The sequence below is a fragment of the Molossus molossus genome, unplaced genomic scaffold (genome assembly GCF_014108415.1).
Source record: "Molossus molossus isolate mMolMol1 unplaced genomic scaffold, mMolMol1.p scaffold_m16_p_23, whole genome shotgun sequence".
NCBI lineage: Eukaryota > Metazoa > Chordata > Mammalia > Chiroptera > Molossidae > Molossus > Molossus molossus.
The window spans coordinates 5,162,317-5,185,567 of NW_023425359.1; the positions used below are offsets into that span (position 1 = coordinate 5,162,317).

General features: G+C 46.2%; 1 protein-coding gene across 1 annotated transcript in view; it reads right to left on the reverse strand.

Moving 5' to 3' along the window:
• The window catches only part of MAP3K21 (mitogen-activated protein kinase kinase kinase 21), a 47,582-nt gene extending 25,589 nt beyond the window's left edge, over nucleotides 1-21,993 (reverse strand). The window contains exons 1-4 of the mRNA XM_036277753.1: nucleotides 20,897-21,993; nucleotides 6,857-7,037; nucleotides 1,356-1,504; nucleotides 150-325 (exon numbers count right to left, since the gene is read on the reverse strand). Of these exons, the coding sequence (XP_036133646.1) occupies nucleotides 150-325; nucleotides 1,356-1,504; nucleotides 6,857-7,037; nucleotides 20,897-21,716 (1,326 nt within the window). The 5' untranslated portion in view covers nucleotides 21,717-21,993. The remainder of the gene's footprint in view (nucleotides 1-149; nucleotides 326-1,355; nucleotides 1,505-6,856; nucleotides 7,038-20,896) is intronic.
• Between the last annotated feature and the right edge of the window lie 1,258 nt (nucleotides 21,994-23,251).

Below are 23,251 nucleotides of genomic sequence, written 5' to 3' on the forward strand. Positions count from 1 at the left end.
TTGTTTTATTCTAACTGGAAAGCAAGAATCAATAAATATTGATGTCTGAAAATATTTTAGAATAATGCTAATGGCGGTTCTTGACTCCTATTTTCCATAATCTTCATAAATATGAGTATATTAGGCAAATACATATATATATTTTTTACCTTTTCCTTTGTTCTCAGCTCATCAAACATTTGCTGGATTTCCAGCTTCCAGTCATCTTGCATGGAATGAAAAGATTCCTGAGGCAGTTCCGTCATCACTGCTCCTTCAATGGCAGTCAGTTGTTCAAGAATTAAGGCAAATGATGGGCGAATATGAGGGTCTTGTTGCCAGCATTCTAAAATAAACAAGAATCTCATTAACACCATTATTATTCAGATTAGCAGCCCATGTTGACAGTATCTATAGTTGAAGCTTTAAAAAGTCTATTGAGCCCTGGTTGGTTTGGCTCAGCGGTTAGAGCATCGGCTTGAGGACTGGAGGGTCTTGGGTTTGATTCCCAGTCAAGGGCATGTACCTGGGTTGCAGGTTTGATACCTGTCCCTGGTTGGGGTCAGTCAGGAGGCAGCCAATCAACATCTCTCTCTCACATCGATGTTTCTCTCTCTCTCCCCTCCACCTTCCCTCCTTTCTACTCTATGTAAAAATCAATGGGGAAAAAAAATATTGATAATGATTTTGAAAATTTTATTTTACACGAGTCCATGTCAGTGACATACATAATAATTACTTGTAGATAAGCCTCTTGTTGTCTACATTACATGACATTAATATTGGACATGTACCTTGCCTTGGCAGGAATGGTTTCAGGCCCAGGCTGCCTGGCCAGAGGATTTACTGATACGAAGGTCTATAACCTGAACCAAGAAAACTAGTTTCTAAACTATTAAAAACACAAGAGAGGCTCTAAGAAATAGCCTAGTAATTAAGGTAACTCGCTGCTTACAAAAAGAATTAGTTAATTTTTAAGAGAGAAGAATCAAATACATAAGGTCATGGCAAACCATGCCAGTTAAGGCTGTAAAACATTTTTATCATTAGGTAAAATTTTAAATAGCAGATTTGAAGCCAACTCAATATTGTCTTTGAATTCTACTAACGTACTTGGTGAAAACTTTATTACCATTCAATTGAATTCTGTACATAAATGAGTCACTGGTAAAACTGGATGGTTTTTAAATTACTTGCTTCATCAAAACTTGACCTGATATCTTAGATCAAAGACAAGGTTTCTAACTCTAAAATAGTGTAAGTACTTAAAAGCATCTGAAAATAAGAACCACAGGAATTTTTTTTCGGTTAAAATAATATAGATGTTGTAGAGTGATTGCCCTCGCCCCTGCAGACACAGACAGGTGCGCAAATACCTTTCATGAGCTTGGCGAAGGGCTGGGGACAGGTGGACGGAATGGGCAGAGTGAGCTTGTTGACCGCGACGCCGTAGGCCACCGCGAGGCCGTCGATGCCGCGGTAGGGGACTTCGCCCGTGAGCAGTTCCCACAGCAGCACCCCGTAGCTAGAAAGCAAAGTTGTCATGAAGTTCAATGGTAAGTGGTGTCTTCTCCCTACGACACAGTTGGTGAGACAAATGGATCAGCACCGTCCTCCAGCTGCCAGTGAGAACCTTCGGGACCCTCCCTCCACGTGAGAGGTCAAGGTCATTCAACCAGACATCAGCTGTGCGTTCATTAAGAATTCAGCTGCGTCGGAGCAGGAACGCGCAGGTGCAGCGCCACCTGAGTAGCAGGGCCAGGGCCAGGCCACACCCTGAGCGCGATGTGCCTGCTGTGCCTCTCCTCCAGTCCTGTCCCCACACCTGGGGAGCCCTCTGGAGGACAGGAAGAGCCCCACCCCGCCCCACAGGCTACACACTGCAGGGCTGAGATCGAATCACGTTGACTGGGAAGTTTTAAATAGGCCACAGCTGTTTATCTTTCTGTCTCTCCTTCGCAGCTCAGGTGTGTGGCGAATGGACCCACGGTGCTGATTCACAGCAGCAGACCCGAGGCGGCGGCGGCTCCCTGGTCTGCACCCACGCACTCGGCCTGCAGGAGGGTGGAGCGAATGGGGGGGGGGGGGCCGAGAACCACTGCAGCTGCCACCCGGGTTCGTGGCTGCTTCGGGCGGCAAAGGCAAACGCGGTTACAACCAACGAGACAGGTCCCAGTTGAAGAACTTCGGGATCAATGTATTAAATGAGGCCGAAGGACCGCTCTCACTCCGCATCCTTGCCACAGACTTTGAGGCAACACGAAGGAATCCAGAAATACGTTTGTACATTACCTTAGTTTCTCTTCATCTGCTCCAAAACATCCAGGGCACTCCAGTGATCTTTATCGACACACAGAAGTCTGTCCCCAGACCACTCCCTGACTTGAATGAAACACAGGCACATAGGAAGTCACACTCGCTTCCTATTCCTGTTAGCATGGCTAGTGCCACCCGACAGTCCTATTTCCTTTTCTAATCTTTTAAAACTTCATTGGGTTTAAGTTAAAGAACAAGAACAGCTTGAATTTGGGATTATCCTCTGATGGCAGGACATTCGCGGCTCCCCACATCACAGATACGACAGAAAAGCCCCGTGACAGGAAGACCTGGCTGGCAGGGGGCGGGAAATTCTGTGTCCTCTTCCAGGCTCGGGTCGTCATGGTCACGGGGCTGTTCATTAAAGACTCCATCTGTGCCTGCTGGACTCCAGACCAGCGATATCCAAGCAGCCGGGTCACAATGTTTACAACACGGGACACCTGACTGTCTAGTCAGGGGCAATGACCTCTTCTCCCTAAGACTGTCAAATACACAAATGACAGCAGCCAACACAACGATAGACGTCTGGTGTGAATGATCAAAATTATACCTATGGTTTTGGTCAGATCAGCAAAAAATATAATATATTTTTTAGTGTGCCTCAGAATTTCAGTCCTTAGTCTACATGTGTCACAAGATGAAAAAGACTGAACATCGCTGCTCTAGACTATGCCGAAAACACGAGAAAACAACGTAGAAACAACGGAATGTGCAGGGCCAGGGCCTCAGCGGGCCTCCGGCTGGTGTGGTACTGGCCCCAGCGAGGGTGTGCGCCCCAAGCCCGAGTCTGGGCTCCCGCTCTGAACAGGGGTGACAGGCACCACTGAGTGACAACTGGATCTGGAGGCAGCAGACTTGAGTTTGACCTTGACCTACTAGCTATGTCTCCATGCACAAAAAGCTGACCTTGAACTAACTCGTGTACACAATATAGTTATATCAGCTTGATGATTTCATAGCACTCTTTTATATTTTAATTTTAATTTCTTGCAATTTAGGTAAACTGATTTTTCAATTACGGTTGACATACAATAGTATGTTAGCTTCAGGTGTAGAGCGTGGTGCTCAGACGTTCACATAACGTACAGTGATCACCCTGATCAGTCTAGTACCCACCTGACACTACACATAGCTAGCGTAATTCTGACTATACTCCCCACGCTGTACTTTACATCCCGTGATTGTTTATGACCAGCAGTTTGTACTTCTAAATGTCTTCATCCTTTCAACCCATCCCAACTCCCCTCCCATTTGGTGCCCATCCATTTGTTCTCTGTGTTTGAGTTTGTTTCTGTTTTGTTTGTTCAATTATTTTTTTAAAGGAATATATAATGTAATAACAAATTATACAATGTTATAACTATAAACAATGCAATCAATATTTTCCAAAGGTTATCTGTTTAGTTTCTTGAAAAGTATCTATATTATGGTTCATTAGCAGAGCCATCGTAACTTCAAGAATAAGTACATTTAACTCACAGATCAATCAATAAAAGTCACCTCAGAGCAGGGGACCAAAGAAATCTTAGAATAACTGAAAAGTGTCTACATTCAAAGAAGCTTCCTTGCTGTTCTCAGTAGCTAATAAAACAAAAACAAACAATAACAACATAACTTAGCTTCTGGGAAGTTTCAGAGAGTGAGTCATTCAGAGTAGCTCATTTTTCCAGGTAGAAGAGGGCTTACCCAGGTCGAACTAATGTGAAACATGGAACTATTTCGTGGAACTATATTTCTAAAATGTAGTGCATATTTTTCTGTTCCCTGAAACTGGGGAGCAAACAGGATAAATGAAGCCCAGTCCTGAGCACTCGAGTGGCCTGGCGGTCGTGGGCTGTGTCAGCCGGACAGGGATCCTGAGACCCGAGTCAGCTACTTACTAGTTTTGCAACCTGAGGAAGTTTCTTAACCTCTCAGTAGCTTGGGTACCGACCCTGTGAAACTGGGGTACAGAGGCATTGTCCAAACTCAGGGACAACATCTGTCTCGGTGACCTTGTAGGGCTGCATCTGGTTCGGAGGAGGGGGGATCAGCAGGCACATTAGTAAACACACTAGGAAACAGGTCAGCAAACACACTCGTCCCCACAGACACAGAGCACAGCAGTGTTTCCTGAATGAAGTCACTTTTGCGGGGATATTATAAAAGGATTCGAAAGCAAAGGTCCCCGCAGTTCAGCGGGGCTGTCCCGCCCCTACGTCCGCACCCCAGGACTCCAGTGTGCTGCACAGGAGTAGCGGATTCTCTGGCTCCAGAGGGCCTTAGTGTCTAGTCCTTGTCCTAGCATTTCCTGCTTTTGTTCCTTCCTGTCACCTCTTTTGCTTCCAGCTGCTAATTTTTACTATTCCCAGGTTAGCCTCCCTCTCCTCTTCTACTTAGCTGCTTTTACCGAAAATCCGATCATTCAGCTTGTAAAACTGTGATTCAGAAATAAACAGAGTTTGAGAGGCCACCTCTCCAAGGACTATACAGACTCAAAAACCTGTATTTTGGCTGGTTTTAGAATTTTTTTTCTTACCTCTTGATTTTCCCTATGTCTATAATAATTGGGGTCGCTATAAAGCATTTATTAGACTGCACAGCGTTCACATAGCTTGTAATTACCTCGTTCATAAAGGGAGCACACAAAATGAAATGGTTGTACACTTACGCAATATTACTTCAAATGTAAAATAGATTTTGATGTATTTTATTAGATTTTAGAGTCTTGAAGTATAATTTCTTGGAAGAATCACCTACTTCATTTACATATTTTGGTATCATATGGTCAGAAAATTACCATCATGAAATCAAGGAAAAAACACTTAATGTTTCATAAAGACGCCCGTGCCGCAGAGTCTAATCATTAAGTAAAGGCTCAGGCATTTTTGTGCTTTTCAAAGTGGCCCCAGGACATTCTGGAACTCCTGCCACAGCTGACAAATTTTGTAAAAGCCAAAAATAGAATAACTAAATTATATTTTAAACGCAGACGACAAGCTTTACATTAAAAGGACTATTTTGGAACTTACACCAGCCGGGGTTCTGCCAGTGGCTTGCTGTGTGCGTCTGAGAGTAACTTCTGCTGCAGCCAGTGATCGAAGGGAAACCACTTTTGTTGATCATGACTTGGGAGTCAGAAACATCTGGGCTCAAACAGCAGTACTTCTGCCTCTCATCAGACATCGGCTCTTAGCAAGTACAGTTCCTCTCTTAGCCCTAGTTTTCTCCTATATACAAAAACCCTGGGATTTTAACCACAGTGAGATACCACTTCACGACTACTAGGATAGTTAGAATCGAAACGTCGGATAACAAGCGTCGGTGAGGGTGTGGGGCAATGGAACCCGCTTACTGGAGGGATGGGAACAGAGCAGCTGCTTTGGAAGATGGGCTGGCAGCTCCTGAAATGATTAACCACATAATTACCATATGGCCCAGCAATTACCTCCTAAGTATATGCCCAAGAGAACTGAAAACATATGTCCCCACAAAAACGTGTTCACAGGTGTCCGCAGCAGCATTATCCAGAATAGCCCCAAAGTGGAAACTACCCAAATGCTCATCAACTGAGGAACACACAGACAAAATGTGTAATATCCCATCCAACTTCCGTGCAGCCTTAAAAAGGAAGGGAATTCTGTCACATGCTGAAACATGGATGAGCCTTGCGCACATCACGCTAACTGAAAAAAGCCACTCACCAACGACCACATGTTGTATGATTCCATTTAGTATATGAAATGCCCAGGATAAGCAAATCTAAAGCTACAAAATGAACATCAGTGGTGGCCTAGAAGGGATGGGCTGATGACTAAGAGGTGAAGGATTTCTTTCTTGGATTATGAAAATATTCTAAAATTTTTGTGATGTAATTAAATACTAGAAACCATTGGGTTATACAGTTTAAATGGATGAATTACATGATATGTGACTTATATGTCACTAAAGCTGTTAAAAAAAGAAAAAAAAATAGAATTTTATTACACTGCAATTAAATTTAGAATCCAAAATAATTCTACACAGAATTTCGTGAGCATTAAATAAAGAGAAGTCAGCTTGTGGTGCACGGTAGCTATTGAACAAAGTGCTTTTCTCTGGTGTTCTGTTACTGAGACATCTCCATCCCCTGGTGATCCATTCAGTTGACCTGGGATCCCATTTGGATCCAGCTCATCAGCCTCAAAGCGGGAGCTTTAATCTGTAGAAGATGCAATCCATCTCAAACTCCTTCCACGCTACTATGCTGTCTGTGAATCACGAGAAATCAATATTTTGCTTAAAGTGAAAATTTAATTTTATTTACTGACAAAATCTTGGCGTTCCTGTTAACTCCAATTATAACCAGTTTTAGACCTCAGATTTAACAAGAAGTTCTCCTATCAAATGGAAGTCATGACCATAAAAACCTTGAGTTACTTGTGTCACTGTGATTGTATGATTAAAACTATAAAACCCCCTTCAAGAAGTCCTACAGTACCCTTTATGCCCAGAATTACTGAATCCTACGGGGCTCATTTCAAGGATGTGCAGGGACCAGGTTCTGAGTTGTCTGCAAAAGCAGACAGACTGTGCTCACCTCCAGATGTCACTTCCCTTAGAAAACAGGGAGGACTTGATGACTTCCGGGGCCATCCAGGCGTAGGTGCCGGCCGCGCTCATCTTCGTGGTCCTGTGCCACTCTCTCGCCAGCCCAAAGTCCGTGATCTTCAGTGTTTTATTGCAGATGTCATCATGCTCTATCTTCTCCAGGAGCAAAACTGAAAAAACAAACAAACCCCACAGAGGTGATCTATTTTCAGAATTTTCCCATCACAATTTTCCTGGGCATTTTCAATACAATCTTCACTGCAGTTGACAAAACACATGAGAATGGACTTGGGTTTGACCAGTTTCTCTTCCTGACATCACCTACATCATAACCGCTAGTGGGTCACTGTGCCTGAGGTCACAGGGTTTTGGAAAAGAGGCACAGCTCAGCGTCGCTCTGCATGATTCTCCGTGCGGGACAGGGAGTGAGTCCTGGGGCCAGGACCTCTTCCTGAGCCAGTGCCGGCGGTCAGAGTCTGTGCCAGTTCCCCTGGGAGGAAAGACGACAGTTCTCCCTAAGAAGTTAGGGCCTCATCTGAAGGCAGACTGTTTTCTACGGACTGTATTAGAGTATATCTCAAATAGGTGACATTACCCCAAATCACCATTATCAAACATGAAATTTGCAAAATGCTTACATATTTTTACTCACAGAAAAATGTATGAGATAAGATTGCTTTGCTGAAGCTTGAAATAGAGCAAGAAGTGAAAATTACAGAAACACTGTCCAGATGCTCACTTCCCAGCCCCCAGCCTCCTGCGTAAACACTGAGCAAGAGCGACCTCCAGGAGGGAGCCCCGCAGGTGGGTCCCAGCAGCAGCTGAGACCACCTCCACCCCACACCCCACCTGCTGCCCGCCCCTCCCTGCACGGTGGGTCCCTCTCCCAGGGTTGATTTTCCTCCGCCTGTAACTATGCAGAAATGTTCCCAGGCCTCCATGAGGCTCGAGGGCAGCTACTTATCTGTGTCCCGTGCGCCCATTTGCCGCAGAGGGGACGGTTTAAACCTGCTGTGTTTTCTAACTCATCTCCTCACTCTTTCCTTAAAAGCCTGCACTTCAACACACAGCTCCGAGGTTCGACTCCACCCGAATACTCTACAAATCCCTCCCCCTCGCCCAGGCCACTGCGTGACCTCTGGCCTCGCTGCTTCGAACCTGGAGAACGGCGTAAGGCATGCGTCATGTTTGATTTTTGGAGCATGATCATAGGACAGTCATTTTCCCAAATGTTAGTTATAGGGGGAATTAACGTTTCCTGAGTCCATTCTATCTGTCAGGTACACTCACAGGTATTTTAATCAGCTACAATGCTATCAGTAGGTACTATTAATTATCTGGACTTGATAGAAAAGGAACTGAAACCAGCCACATTGAGTCATCTGTCCATGGTCACGAAGCTAAGAAGCTCAAGAAGTCTGACCCCAGAGGTCACGGCTCTCATTGTCATCTACATTGCTCTGTTGACAGGTTGTAGCAACGTTTCACAAGCGCTTCCTTGCTCCCTTGGAGCCTCTCTCTATTCCGGTGCCTGTTCTCCTTTGTGATTTCCTGCCGTGGGTCCCTGCGCGCTGTGAGAGGTGGTGTGCTGAGGAGGGTGCTCCCGGGGCTGGGTGTGGGGTCTGCGCGGCTGCGCCTCCCTGTGGTGGGACTGACATATGAACACCTTACGGCTGGAGTGAGGAGGAAGTGAATGTACGTGAAGTGCTTACAGCAGTGAAACACACACACGAACACACACTTATCAATGGGTTTGGAAGTGTTTTTAGCAAATCTTCAAAACTAATTTTATGGATGTCAGGAAATACTAGATCTTTCACAAGGCTTGAAATTTCACGCTGCTATAGATTCACGCTGTATTTCCATCATGTCATCAAATGTTACAATGTTGGTCATAAAAGTTAAAGGATTAATGCAATTGGGGAAAATCAGCATGGTTCTCTTTTTAAACAAGAAGAGATCATTGAGTGAGGACTTATTACATGTCGTCAATACTGAGGAAGTGTTGTTGTTTTCTGTTTCTTTCCCCAAGCAAGTAAGATTTAGAAAGCAAGTATCCCTGTTCTATTTTTATATCCATTACATAGATGCCAGATCAGGTTTTAAGGTGGTTACATGCTCATGGTCACCCAGCTGGTAGATAGCAAGGCCAAAATTCTATCATTTTCTCACTCATAATATTAATGCTATACTATGTGGTGAAGGATGGAGGAGCTGGAATTGGGAGGGGGATCACTATATGGAATAGCCTCTTATTCTTTCTGTCCATCTATACTATTCAAGGTCCAGCTTCCTCAGGAAACCTTTCCAGAGCATTCTACAAAATAGTGACCTTTCCATCTTCCCAATCAGTTGTTATCCATATATCAGATTATTTTGTCAGTTATATTTTCCACCTCAAACTTAAAGCTTTATTTATTTTAAAAAATGTTTTTTTTTTCTTTAGTGATTATAGAGAGAGAGGAAGGGAGAGGGAGAGAGAGACAGAAACATCAATGATAGAGAATATCGATTAGCCGCCTCCTGCATGCCCCTCACTGGGGGTTTGGTCCACAACCTGGGCATGAGCCCTGACCAGGAATTGAACCGGCGATCTCCTGATGCATGGGTTGATGCTCAACCACTGAGCCACATGGGTCAGGCTTAAGAATTAGTTGATTTTTCTTTCTTTTTTTTTTAGAGAAGATAAAAACATCCATGTGAGAGAGATACATCTATTGACTGGCTCCTGCACGTCCCCTGCTGGGGATTGAGCCCACAATCTGTGCCCTGATTGGGAATCTAACCAGGGATCTCTCAGTCCATGGGACTGATGCTGAATCCAATGAACCACACTGACAGGGCTAAACTTAAGGTTTTAAATTGCATACAAACTACTTAATCCCAGGAAATATATTATAGCTTTCCTCTGTCTCCCCCAATATCACCTAACACAGTATGTTGTACATCAAATGTTCAAAGGAATTGTTTTATTAATGATAAATAAGTAATTATCTCCAGTTCTGATAAGAGCATTGCCTAACATTTATTTAACCTTTCCTATATATAGTTGTTTCCACACACTTAATTTCTCACTTGGTTCTCATACCATTCTATGAAGGGAGAATTATGATTTCCAGTTTAGAAATGGTAGCCCAGATCATATGGGACAATGCAGTTCAGGTTTCTGAATCCACCTGCATCACCACCTCCTCAGTCTTCTGTGCTGCCAATAACACTATCGGTTATAACGGGCAAAACAACTCAAGACTTCATTGGGTATCTGGTTTCAGAGATTAATTTCTGAATTTCCTTCCTTCCATGTCAGCTTAGGGTATACTTATTTCTTAGTTCTTATTCCTCAGGCTTATCAAGAAAAAGAAATATGGAACCCTATATACTTAAACCACAGAAGCAAGAAAATACAGATAATTATCTATTTCATCAGTGAATTACATTTTTCCCACTATAATATTACTAACTTCACTTTTAAACAATGATTATTCTTAACACCAAAAAAACAGAAAACCACACCTCCAAATTAATGATCCAAATGGCTTTCAGTTAGATAGAACTTTGCTTTCCAAGACACTTCTATATACATTAGCTCCTCATTCTTACAAACGCCCCACGTAGGAAGGTGTGAGGATGTGTTGACTAAAATACGGAAGGCCTGGCAGCCCCCGAGAAGCAAAGGCCAAAGAAAGGCTAAAATAAGTGAAAACAGAACTAAAAATGAGAACTAAACCTAAGCATTTAAAATGCATTGCATTTCTAAACAAAGGTCACTTAGTACTATTAGCAGCCTTTGTACTGATGGTTTCAGAACACCTCCCCCAGCCCAAGTCCAAAGTTTCCATAGGAGCTAAGTGCTTCTATGCTTTGAACGAACAGAAAACAAGTTAAAATAACACTCTGAATGTCAAGTTTAGAGTTCCATGAAAGGCCCATTGTTTTGGAGTCTATTTCAGAGGTGTTCAGCAAAATTCCTGAAATTCCTTATCTTTTGGGCAAAGTGACCGAAACCAAAAATAGCTGGTGTCCCGACAGGTAACATAATGGGGCAGCTGGCCAGGTTTCAGCCTAAGGACACAAGGTTGGATGCCAACTTCCGCTTCCTGTCACTCACTAGGAGGGGTGACAGGCATAGCTGCCCACCAGAAGGTACCCTGTGCAAACCAGGCAAATCAACTTTTTTGGCCACAGAAATGGTGAATTCTCATTAGTAACCTAGCAACGAGTGTTTGAGACCCTTTGTGCGACTTCAGTGGAGACTTCTGACCCCGATTAGCCCGCTCTTTGCAATCAGCCTTTACAGCCTCGCTCAGGCTACTTACTCAACCATGAGGCATTTGATTTTCCCGGCCCCTTTGAAGTTTCACTTTGGTATTTCCAGAATTGTGGCATATAAGGTACATTTAAAAAAAAAAAGCAATTACAATGTATCCATTCTATTTTCTCAACATTTACAGGATTGCTATGTCCAAATTCCATTTGACTCAAATGGGTTCATTTCGATTAATCTTTAACTACGAATATATTATCACCAAGAAAAAGTCATAGGGAAGAAAACAAGTTGAGGAAAGCAACAATGTGAAAGCATATGTTCACAAACACCCCTCTGTCAGCCCAAGGTGTAAGGTGACTCCATGAACTTCAACTCTGAACAACCAGCCACTTACAGGGATTAATAATAATGTCCTAAGTTTACCAATAGCACCAATTTTTCTTACATTTCTTCCCATCTATTCCCCCCAACACACACACACACACACACACACACACACGCACACACCACTCACTCACCAGTCTATAGATCAAGTCCAGACCTTCATCCTGGCCTTCAAGGCCCTTCAATGGCATTCTAAATGATCCTTGCAGCTCTACCCGTGTTCTCCAAAATGACTCCTGCACCCTAACAATTCTGGGGACTAAAAGCCACTTCTAACAAACACCCTGCAGCCCCGTCCCCGTGCCTCCTCCAACATGCTGTATGATCGCCTCCCCATCCACCGTCCATGAAGACCACACTGGGCACCTCAGGTCCCGTTAAGCATCAGGCAGGAGTGTGGGCTCCCACCCAGCCATTGACTGCGAGACCACTCACAAGTCCGCTAGCGTCTGGAATCTCAGCTTCTCCTTCCATAAAATAAGTGACCGACATCCACTCTCCTCCTGCCCCGACGCTGCAAACCCCTCAGAAGGCAGCTGGCAGGTCTCTGCAGGGCTAAGCAGTGCTCCGTGTACATTGGCCTCTTCTCACCACCGGTCTCGGCTTCCTAAGTTAGTCTCAAGCAGCTGATGGGCAGACTCTGCACCTCATTAATCTCATTTATGTATTTTTACTGCACAGCAACTAGCATTTTTATATTCTCACTAAATATTTGTTAAATGAATGAGTAAATGGATCCATAGGGAGAAAAGGGAGTATGAAGAAGAGTTATAAACTTTTTCATGTGAAGTCAGTTGCTTATGGTAGAAAACCAACTCCCCTCTGCCTTCCCGGAAGAGTATTAGGAAGCAAAGACTGTTTAAAACTCATTACAACAAAACCATTATTTGAAGACCAACACATCAGCAGCATTAGCCGCAGCTCCCTCTTCCCTGGAGCATGTTCCTCCCTGGCCTTCGGAGCCACCTGGCTTTCCTTCCTTTTCTAGCTGCTCCTGGTTCTGGCTCCTCCTCATCTCCTTGACCTCCAGGACTCAGTCCTTGGACTCTGGTCTTCTCCATCAACACTCACTCCCCGGATAATCACAGCCAATCTCAGAGCTTAAATTCCTTCCATAAGCTGGAAACCCCCAAGTGTGTACCTCTACCCTGAACCCCTGCAGTCTACTCCCAAAACAGCAGCCAAGTAGTCCTGCGAAAATGTCAGTCAGATCCAGTTCTCAGTTCCAAACTCCCCAGTGTCCTAGTGACGTCAAAGGCCTCGTGGGACCCACAAGCCCCTTCGTGACCTGACTCCCCACCCATGTCATACTGTCTCCCTATTTATTGTTTAATGTGCGTGTTGTCCACTGGAGTGTAAATCCCACGGGGAGGAATTTATCTCTGCTCTGCTCACTACCGAAGGCCAGGGGCCTGGGAGGGATCCCGGGCCGCAGAATGCAATCAATAAATAGCTGTAATATAAATGACTGACACAAGAAGATAGATTCTGTAAAGAGAATATAGGCATGGTCAGCTGAACCAGGGCTTTATACTGCTCTTACCCCAAAAATAAAAGGCCCTGAACCAACCTCTCCATGGCCACATTCAATACTCATATTCAGTACATTGAAAACTTCCTACATTTCATTGTGTGTGAAAATCTAGTTCTGTATTTCTATCACCTTGGAATTTTAACTAAGTGTTTTAAACAAAATAAACTCCTTAAAATCACACCAAGCCAACAATAACGAAAACATCCTCTGTGCCATCAAGATACTTCCCCAAACGGCAGGGGATTTTCTCCTTTTCCAAAAACTTAAAAACATGCCCTCCTGTTGACCCGGGAGTGAAACAGTTACAGGAGCAGTGCAGTGCTTTATGCCTCCTCCTTGACCTCAACTTATCAGCCCAGGTTGCAAGCTGCCAAGGCACGCAGATGGCAGCACTCCTACAGAGAACAAAGCTCGGGACTGTTTCCTCGTCCTGACGGCTGGCGGCTGAGCCCGTCGGCCACGCTGCAAAAGACCCTCACCCCAACCAGATGAATAAATACATGATCACATGGCACCGTATTCTGCAGGATGACTAATAATAATGTTTTTAGGTTATAAAGCATTCTACAAAACTTCTAGGTGTTAATGGATACCCGCAGAAAAATTAGGAAATACTTAAAGCACTCAAAGTGTTTCTAAACAATATATAAAAATGAGCGTATGGTCACCAGCTTACATTTAGATTGTGTCTTACAGTTTATTAAATGTTTGGACAGCCCTGCCCGCTTTGGCTCAGCGGTTGGAGCGTTGGCCTGCGGTACAGAGAGACCCGGGTTCGGTTCCCGCTAAGGGCACGTACCTCGGTTGCAGTTTGTCCCCGGCCCTGGTTGGTCGTGCGGGTGGCAGCCACTCGATGTGTCCCTTCACATCGATGTTTCTCTCTCTCTCTTCCTCTCTCTCCCTCCTACTCTATCTGAACAAAAAATGGAAAAATGTCCTCCGGTGAGGTTAAAAAAAAAAAAATGTTTGGACATATGCCAGGAGTCGGCAAACTATATCCTGTGGGCCAAATCCGGCCCAATGCCTGCTTTGTAAATAAAGTTTTATTAGAACACAGACACACTTATTTGTTTACATATTGCCTTTTGATGCTCTAGGCTAGCACAGCAGAGTTAAATAGTTGCAACAGAGACCTTGTGCCTGCAAAGCCACAAATATTTCTCCTCGGGACCTTTACAGGAAAAGTGTGCTGACCCCAGGTGCTACTATGCCACTTGATCCTGACATCATCCTGTTCACAGGCAGGGCCCACGAGCCCACAGCTGGTGATCGGTGGAGTCAGAGCTCAAACCTCAGACACCACAATAGCACTATTTATCCCCCAGTGTCACAGGGACAAATTCCTAGAGATATTCCTTTCCCTGGAGGCACAAGCCCAGAATAAGCCACCATGCTCTCATCTGGAGCCTTCTAACGTCATTGGTGAACTGGACTTGGGGTATGTCTGTGCCCATGAAGAATTTACACATCAACCCAGATACCCATAGGAAGGAACCCAAAAATCCGGTCCTGTGAACAGCCGTTTCCAGAATCGGCTACATCTGAACCATCCACAAGCTTTTGAAAAAACAGCGGCATCAAAAGCTCAGATGCACTGGTGAGTGGATAGGGTTAGCTCTGTGTTAAAGCAACTCGGTTAAACGTTAATGGCTGAATCAGGTGCTCACTTCAAGTTCCTTCAACTCTGTATATTTCAAGATGGACAAAATACAGTGTTACCCAAAAGAGTCAGCTGAATCAGAACATCCGAACGGGACCCGGCATTTTATTTTTTTAAGCTCAGGGGAGCTTCTGCTGTTCCAGCAGGTGTGGAAGCACGGCTGCAGGGTGCCGTTCTGTACCGACACAGCTGATCTTCCCGCCTGGCACCCCCAACTCGGACCCAGGCAGTCCTGTGTGTCCCTAACACGGCATCGGCTCCAACGCGGGAGCAGATGTGAATGTTCAACTGTCTTCCCCAAGTCTCCTGGAAAATAAGGTGGTTTTTTCCCCATTAAAAATGCTATGTTCACATGTAATGGGGCTATGTTATTTTTATATTATTAAATATTTGTAAATGTGTCACTTTCCATTTATAATATGGTAAATGTCAACAGCTGTAACCCCTCGGGGTCCTGAGAACAAACACTGAGGACTATTGATCTAGACCACAGGTGGAGGAGGTAACAGCTCAACTTCTGGGGCAGGAGGCCTAGATTCAACTCTCTGACAGCAGAGTGACCGACCTTGACAAGGTCTGCCCATCCCTGCCTCAGTTTCTTCATCTGCAGGGTAACTGAATCACCTACCTCAGAGGCTGCTGGAGGACGAAGTGAGGACAGAGTTTGGTGAGCATTTATGATAAATACATGGTAGCTGTTGTCCCCGTGACTACTATTATTCAGTTAAAGCACTTACATGGAGCGATAGTTGAAGAATCTGAATTTTAAAAAATAACTAAATTCACACTGACTTGGGGTCAACTGTACACATTTGAGTTTCAGGCTCCAAAATAAAACCAGCACAGCTCCCCAGCCCCTGCAGGAACCCTTCCTCTGCCCCCAGAATTCCTTCCTTGGGAGTGGGGGGGTTCCCACTTCTGGAAGCCCCTCAAGTACTGTGGAGTGTTTAGGGACAGTCACACAGACATCTGGAGCTAAGCCAACAGCCAGACATAGTAAATCTGATTGTTGTTTTCTAGTTCTGGTGAACCGGGTGGAGAAAGTGCTCTAAATTAGCTCACTAAATAAACAGTGATTATAAAAACTGGGCCCAGTCATAAATGATAAACAACTGACGTCAAACCAATGTCTAAGTATTTTCTGTTTTATTACCGGCCCGCTGCTAATCTAGGGTGGTAAAGTCATAAAGCCAATGATCCTGGGCGTACAGGTCTTTTCTTTGTAGATGTTTATCTTTCAGCAGATCTGACCACTTTCCTCCTCAAAACCTCCAATGGCTCACTCCTGCCCTCAGAGAGTGGACACATCTTAGCAGGAATCAAGTCACTCAAGGTCTGGCACATGCTAAATGCCTATTTCCTGCTCACAAAACCCCTCATCTGCCTTTCATTAGAGTCACACCCAGCTACTCACTGTTCCCCAGAAAAGCCCTGTTTTCAGGCTAGTATCTACCCACCTGCCTTTGAAGGGTTAATGAAACATTAAACAAATCTTTTTTCTACAGGGCTTCGGTCCATTTCCAAGAGACAGACTCAGTAGACAGCATCAGAAATCAAGAAATTCAGGTTCAATGAGGTTATATAACTTGCTCAAGGTCACACAGCTCGTAAATGATGACACTAATATTCAAACACAGGTCTGAGTGACTTCCAGTAGCTGTACTATTCTAGAAGAAACAATGCTCCTTCCAGTAACTAGCTATTCTGGAAAAATTCAACACATTTCCCTCCCCTCTTTCCTTTATCGTGCTGATAGACTTGACCACAACAAAAATGACCGGATGTGTACACTACAGAGTAGGTTTGCACAATCCAGAAATAAAGAACTGCCCCCTCACAGCTATAAAATATAAGAAGTGGCCTGTTTATATTATATGCAAGCAGGAAAGCGACAGGGGACGATGTGGGGACCCTTTGTGATCACTCTTCTTGAGCTGATTCTGTTCTTGAGCTCATTCTGTTTCAGAAGCAGATTAGCTTTCTGCAGCCACTGTGATACCTGGGCTGCTGCCTGTGCCCCTTGAACAGGAAGTGGCCACGGTGGCATGAAGCTACACGTCTGGGGGGGTGGAGACAGAGAAGGAATAGGAGGCATGTCTTTTAACTGATCGTAGCATAATTAATAGCTCCTCCAAGTCATTCTTAAAAGCTTTTTAAACACCTTAGAGATTACATTTGCTATAATTTTCTCAAATAGTTCTTTTATTTACATTGTATTAATGAGAAAAGCAAAAAAAAACGTAATTCCTTTTGTAGTATTTTTGGAGCTCTAAATTGCATTTCATGACAAATATCTGTGTCTACTTATAGATTGTAGATGCTGTTGTAGATAATAATACAGATAATGATTATTCCCAGAAGGCTAAAATAATCAGGATAAAAAAGTCCTTAATCATTGAAATAAAAAGCATGAAAGTACGCAGCTGAGATGTGTGGCTCAGTTTCTTATGGAATGTTTATTTTCTACTTTCTTTAAAAAAGACGGAACACAGTAAGCAATATTAAAAATAATAATAATAATAATAATAATAATAATTAGGAACCATAATCACACCACCTAATCGTCTTCCAACCCTGGATGTGTCAGGATAAACAAGACACTTCGACGACATTCTAGTCATTAGAACCAGCCTCAGCAGTTCACTCGTGGACTGTTTTATCTGCATTCCTCCCTGAACTTCCTGGAAATCTCCACTGCTACCTGCTCGGCCAAGCCGATGCCTGCTCCAGCCCGGACACCCTCGCCAGCCCTCGCTTAGGCCAACTCTCGGTCCGTCCTCCAGAGCAGCCAGAGTAATGCTGTCAACACAGAAACCCGATCACAAGCTCCGCACACAGTGCGCAGCCTCAGGGCCCGCTGGCAGGCAGGACCCAGGTGGAGCGCAGCCTGCAGGGCCCACCCGCTGACTTCAGCAGCGCCCTCCACTCCAGGCTCATCCTCCCCCCGCCTGGATCTGTGCTTGACTCCTCGTCCATGTCTCTGTTTGTGTAACATCCTCAGAGCAGCTTCCCTTGACCACCCTGTCCCAGCAGCACCTTCCATTCTGCACCCATCTCTGCCCCTCACCACGAGTTATTCCTGATGGGCTTCCTAAGGCGTGCCATTGCCCGGCTGCCATCTATCTTTCTTAGTAGACTAAGCCCTGTGCCGGTGAGGCTACTGCCATCAGTTTGCCACTGTGACTGGTACAGAATGGACACTCACCTTGTACTGAATAAATGAGTTCCCGCTCACCATGATTTTTCTGTCCTCATGATATTCAGAATGCATATAAAATGGGCCATTTTCACTGGAGTTGCACTGCACTGTTAGCTAGTTGCTGCGCAGGGACAGATCTAGCAAACGGTTTTTTATGTACTCTGCAACCCGGGAGTGACTTGGCCTAGCAGAGTTTAACAACGTAAATGACGCTTGAAACTTGCTAATTTGGCTCAATGTTCAATTTCTTGCTCTCTGTTAAAAAAGGGACAAAAGTGTTGTACCATCACAACATATGAGCTATTATTGCAACATAAACTGTCTCAAACAATATGATGAAACTGAAAAGACCATGAAAAAAGAGCAAAGAATATCTATCAAGGGCCATGTCTTCCTTTGACACATTTAAACATTTGTCTCAAACAACAGTTTCCACTCACTTGGTTCCAAACAGTCTTACACTGACTCTTTGTTACCTAAGTAGACTACAGAGTGAAAAAAAATTCAATATTGATTTTTAAGACATTGTTTACATTATCATTAACTCACTACCACCATAAGCAAATAACCAATAAAGTCAAACAAAACATACTGTAATAGAACACGAAGTGATGGCTATCACCTATCACAAGAAAATACCAAAGTATCTGCATTTATTCCTTGAATAAGTAACACCAGAGAGCCAGGATAAGCAATGTACGAGGCACTATGGTTTGCACATTTTAGGCCCTATTTAAAATGCTCATGTGACTATAATTTAAGAACTATAATAATGGCCATGTTGTACCAAATATTTGGCTAGGCTAGTGACCTAGCCAATTAAGTCTTTTTAAAAGTGTAAAAATTTAACAGAAAGGCAACCCTGCCTGACAATTATAGAAGTTAAAATGCTCCAGGAAGTTTGGCAATTTATTTTGACGGTGAAAAGTCTTTCAAAAACTAAGTCGCAGCATATAATCACCTTCAAATTACATAATATTTACCATGTTCCCAGGAGGGGATGATTCTACTGTACAAGTTTTTCCAGTGTCAATAAAACCTATTTAACCATAGTTATTATTCCAAGGCCATGTTATTTCTTTGTACTATTTAATAGTATTAGTTCTTTAAAAGTTTTTAATTTATATAAAAAAATCTATGATTGGAACATAGATGAATCTCCCTTTCTATGCTTTTACAAACACTAGCAAACGTATTGTACCTTGTGGGTAGTTCACATAGTTGCCCATTATTACTACAACCCAACAAAACAGATGTTTTGGTCTAAAGACCAATCCAACCCAAATTGTTTGCCTGTGTTGGTGATTTGATGTTCTGCAACAGAATATGACTGTAAAATGCCAGGTTATATGAGCATCACAGAATTGCTGCAGTTGCTAAGACACAGGGCAAGCAATGATGATGCCCCTGTCCTTAAAATACCTGGTTCTGCAGAAAACTCTGGGAAAACACAGGCTCACAGATGTCACTGGGGAGAGGGCTTATGGGACGCATGGACAAGACACACAGGCCTTGTTCTACGGCAGCAGGTTAAACATTTCTTTCACTAAAAGAATATTTTAGGAAATAAGCACCAAGTGGTAGCAAAGCCTGTGTCTGGTTTGAAGCATTTACAAAAGTGAGTACATTAACATTTTACTATGTCTACTCTACACAGTCCCAAAGTAAATAATGCTGGCATCCTTCTTGTGGCCTCTGTCAGAACTCTAATACACACAACTACCACTTCTCTATGCCATACTTCGTTGGCAATTGCTCCTGTCACTTAAGCAGCTGTGACCTAAGTTATAAGATGAGGGATTAGTGAGAGTCATAAAGTAAAACCTAAATGAAAAGTATTCAATGTTTATATGTAGTTACCAACGTTCAAATTATTTATAATTCCCATAATCAAAATGCTCACTAGTCATTTTCAAGTAAGGATTCAAGTAGGGGAGAAAAAATCTACCCAAACACACAGCAAATGTATCATTTCTTCTTGTCCCTCTACTTTCCGTAGACTTGGAGACGGACAATATTTCCAGCTGAGTTAGCTCCCGTCCCAGCAGGTTTGACAAGGTTGAGAGACACGCAGCTGTGGCAGGCCAATGCCAGTTCAGGCTGTATCCTTTAATCTGTCATAAGATTCACCTCATTCTAAGAACACTGAGTGATTTCCCATATCGAAGAACCAACTGTAAACAGCAATTCTACTAGCTCTTTTATATGGTGGAATATATTAGAATTTGCGTTTAGTTCAACTGTCACTTATTGACATCTGGAAAACTGACCCAGATTTATGGAGAAAGTAAATGATACAGGCCTGGTCTGCAGGATTTCAAGTACTGTAGCTGTGCAAGGGCAATCTACCCAAACGTGCAGGATGTTACAAACTGGTGTTTCTTGTCTGGAGTCTATTAACCAGCATTCAAGCTACCCAAACCAATAATAAAATCACACTTCCTGAGCTGAGACATCTGAATGAAAAGACTTTGGAAACGTCAAAGGACAGAAGCCATAAAGTGGGAGAAGAGCAACCTCCATAAGCACTTGTGAAGCTGAGGGAAAGGGGAGTTTGATGAAGGCTGCTAGGCCAGAGGAGGGCCACGGTTCCGTATAATCCGAAGAAGGCAGTGGTTTGCAAAGTTCTGCCCAAATGAACGAACCACGCTTGTACCTAAAGGTCAAACAGCACCTTGAAGTTTCCAGAAGATCCAGACATGTTACAAGTGTTTAGTCTGCAAGTCTGATCCGCATTTTTAAGAAGGCATCCAAATGCAACAAGTCAAGGTAAGTGTGTCACCTGCCCGAAACAAGTCACCTAAGGTCTAGCTGGACCTCTGAGTCCTGAAAGGCCTGCGCAGGAGGTGCTGCTGGCACCCAAGCTGGCCCCCTCCTCCTTCCATCCACCTGGCACTAGGCCCAGGGAGCCCGCCCAGCTCTGGCACAGGAGTGGGCTGCGCAGGGCACGGCTGCGTACATCCCTCTTACCCCCGCCCCACTTACTGTTGCTGGATTTGAGGTCCCGGTGCAGGATGGGCACCACGGCCTCCTCGTGCAGGTAGAGCATGCCGCGCGCGATCTGCACCGCCCAGTTGACCAGCACGTGCGGGGGGATGCGGCGCGCGCGGCGCTGGCCGGGGGCGCGCGGATCCGGGGCGGCGTTGGCAGCGGCCAGCGCGCGGTTGAGCGCTCCGCCGCGGGCGAACTCGAGCACCAGGCAGAGGTGCGGCTGCCGCAGGCACACGCCGCGCAGCTCGATGATGTTGGGGTGCTGCAGCATGGCGAAGAGCCGCGCCTCCCGCCGCACGCTCTCGGCCGCCGCCGCCGCGTCCTGCTCCGGGTCCCGGCGCGCCGCCTTCACCGCCACCTCCTGGCCCTGCCAGGTGGCGCGGTACACCTGCCCGAAGCCGCCGGCGCCGATGAGCTCCTTGAGCTCCAGCCGCTCGAAGTCGACGTGCACGGGCGAGCCGGGCCGCGGCGGCGGCGAGCGAGCGGGCGGTGGCGCGGGGACAGCGGCCGGGCGGCACGGCGCCACGTAGTTGGCGGGGAAGATGCCCAGGCGCCGCTGCACCTGGCCGGCCCACCAGCCCTCGTCGCCCGACACGGCGGCGTCCTGGGACAGTACCTCCACCAGTTGGCCGCGCCGCAGGCTCAGCTCGTCCTCGCCGCGCGCCTCGTAGTCGTAGAGCGCGGCCCACAGCCCCGCGTCCGCCGAGGCCGAGCCGCCGGAGGAGGCGGACGACGACGACGCGGAGCCGGCGGGGGCGCCCCGGGCCGGGGATACCGGCCTGTCGGCCGCGCCCTCCGCGCCGGGCAAGGCCATCGGAGACGGCCGTGAGGGCGCGGGCGGAGTGCGGGGCGGCGGGCTCAGCCTCCGGGGCGGCCGCGGGCACGCATCGTCCCGCGGGGTCGCCGCCGCGCCCCGGGAAGGCAGGGAGGAGGATCAGGGCTCGGGTACGGAGGGGGATCGCGGGCCCACTACCCGGAGACCCGGGCTTCAGCCACCGTTTCTCCTCGGCCGCTTCTGCTGCTGCGGCGGTCCCCGCGCCCGCGGGCGCTGTCGCACCATGGTGGCGCGCTGGGCCTGCGGCGGGCCTGCCGCTTACTCGGCCTCGCTGCCGCCAGGGCCCGCCCCTCCAGGACCCGCCCCGCGCTCCTCCCGGGCCCGCCCGCGGAACCGGGACGGTCACACCCCCTTCGGGCCCGCCCACCGAGCCGGGACCGCCACGCCCCCTCCGGGCTCCGGAGCCATCCCTGCTGAGAGCGCACGGGACTCCCGCGCGCCGCGCCCAACTGGCCCAGGAGGCGGAGCCAGACTCTGGCAGTAAAATGTTTGCGGGAAAGTTTAAATTAAGCCAACGGTGAGGCTCCGGGAGTCCAAACAGTGGCGGTGCAAGAGGACGATCCGGGCGGGAAGGCGTGCCCTGAGGGTTGGTTGCAGCTGGGCAGTGCCACTGGGAATCTCAGCGCAGGCTGCTAAGCTATTCCGAGCGTGGTTCTTGACCAGTGTCCTGGCCTCCACCAAGCAGAGGAACGGACTAGATGACAGAGCACCACGCGGTGAGCTGCAGGTCTGTATAGGCCCGAAGCTCCTTATTCGTGTCAGATAACTGCGCATTTGTTTTGACCGTTTACACAAATGGGAAAGGACGGCCTGTCCTCTGTGAACCCACAGGTGGCTTTAGGGGCCTTGGCAGCCACTGGGCGCTAGAGCCTTGGCCTTACTTTCTCTCAGGAAAGGCTAATAGAGCACAGAGTCTGTGCACAGACACTCAAGTCCGTGCTGGCATGCTGACAGTTCATGTACAGGTGTTCACTTGGCGCAGTGTCACAGGGACTTCCCCCTCTCTGCCCCATTCTCCCTCCCCTCCTGCCCCATGTACAGTGTCTGCCACAGTCATGGTCAGCCACCATCACTCACAGACACATGATGTCCTCCCTATATGTTGGAGATGTTGGAAGAAACCCCTGCAGGTGTAAATCTATCTAATTTAACATTTATTGAGCATTAATGGTGTATGACATCATGCTAAGGATCTGAGGTTATGAAGCCCCAGCTCTAGAGAATAAGAGAGAATAAAGTTCCAAGACAGAAAAATAAGCTGAATGCCCTGGACTCAAGACGGAGGAGCAGTTTATTACGCCTACTGTCACTAGGGAGTGCTGTGGGTATCACTGGAGCTGAGCATGACTGGGGCCCACAGAAAGGAGAGAGGACATTCTAGGCAGCGGGAGCAAAGGCAAGCCAGTGTAAGTAAATTGTGGCTCGGGGAAGGGCTGGAGGCCAAGGGTTCCCGTGGCATGAGATGAGGCTGGAAAGAGAGAAGAGAGCCCAATCCCGGAAAGTCCAAAGAAATG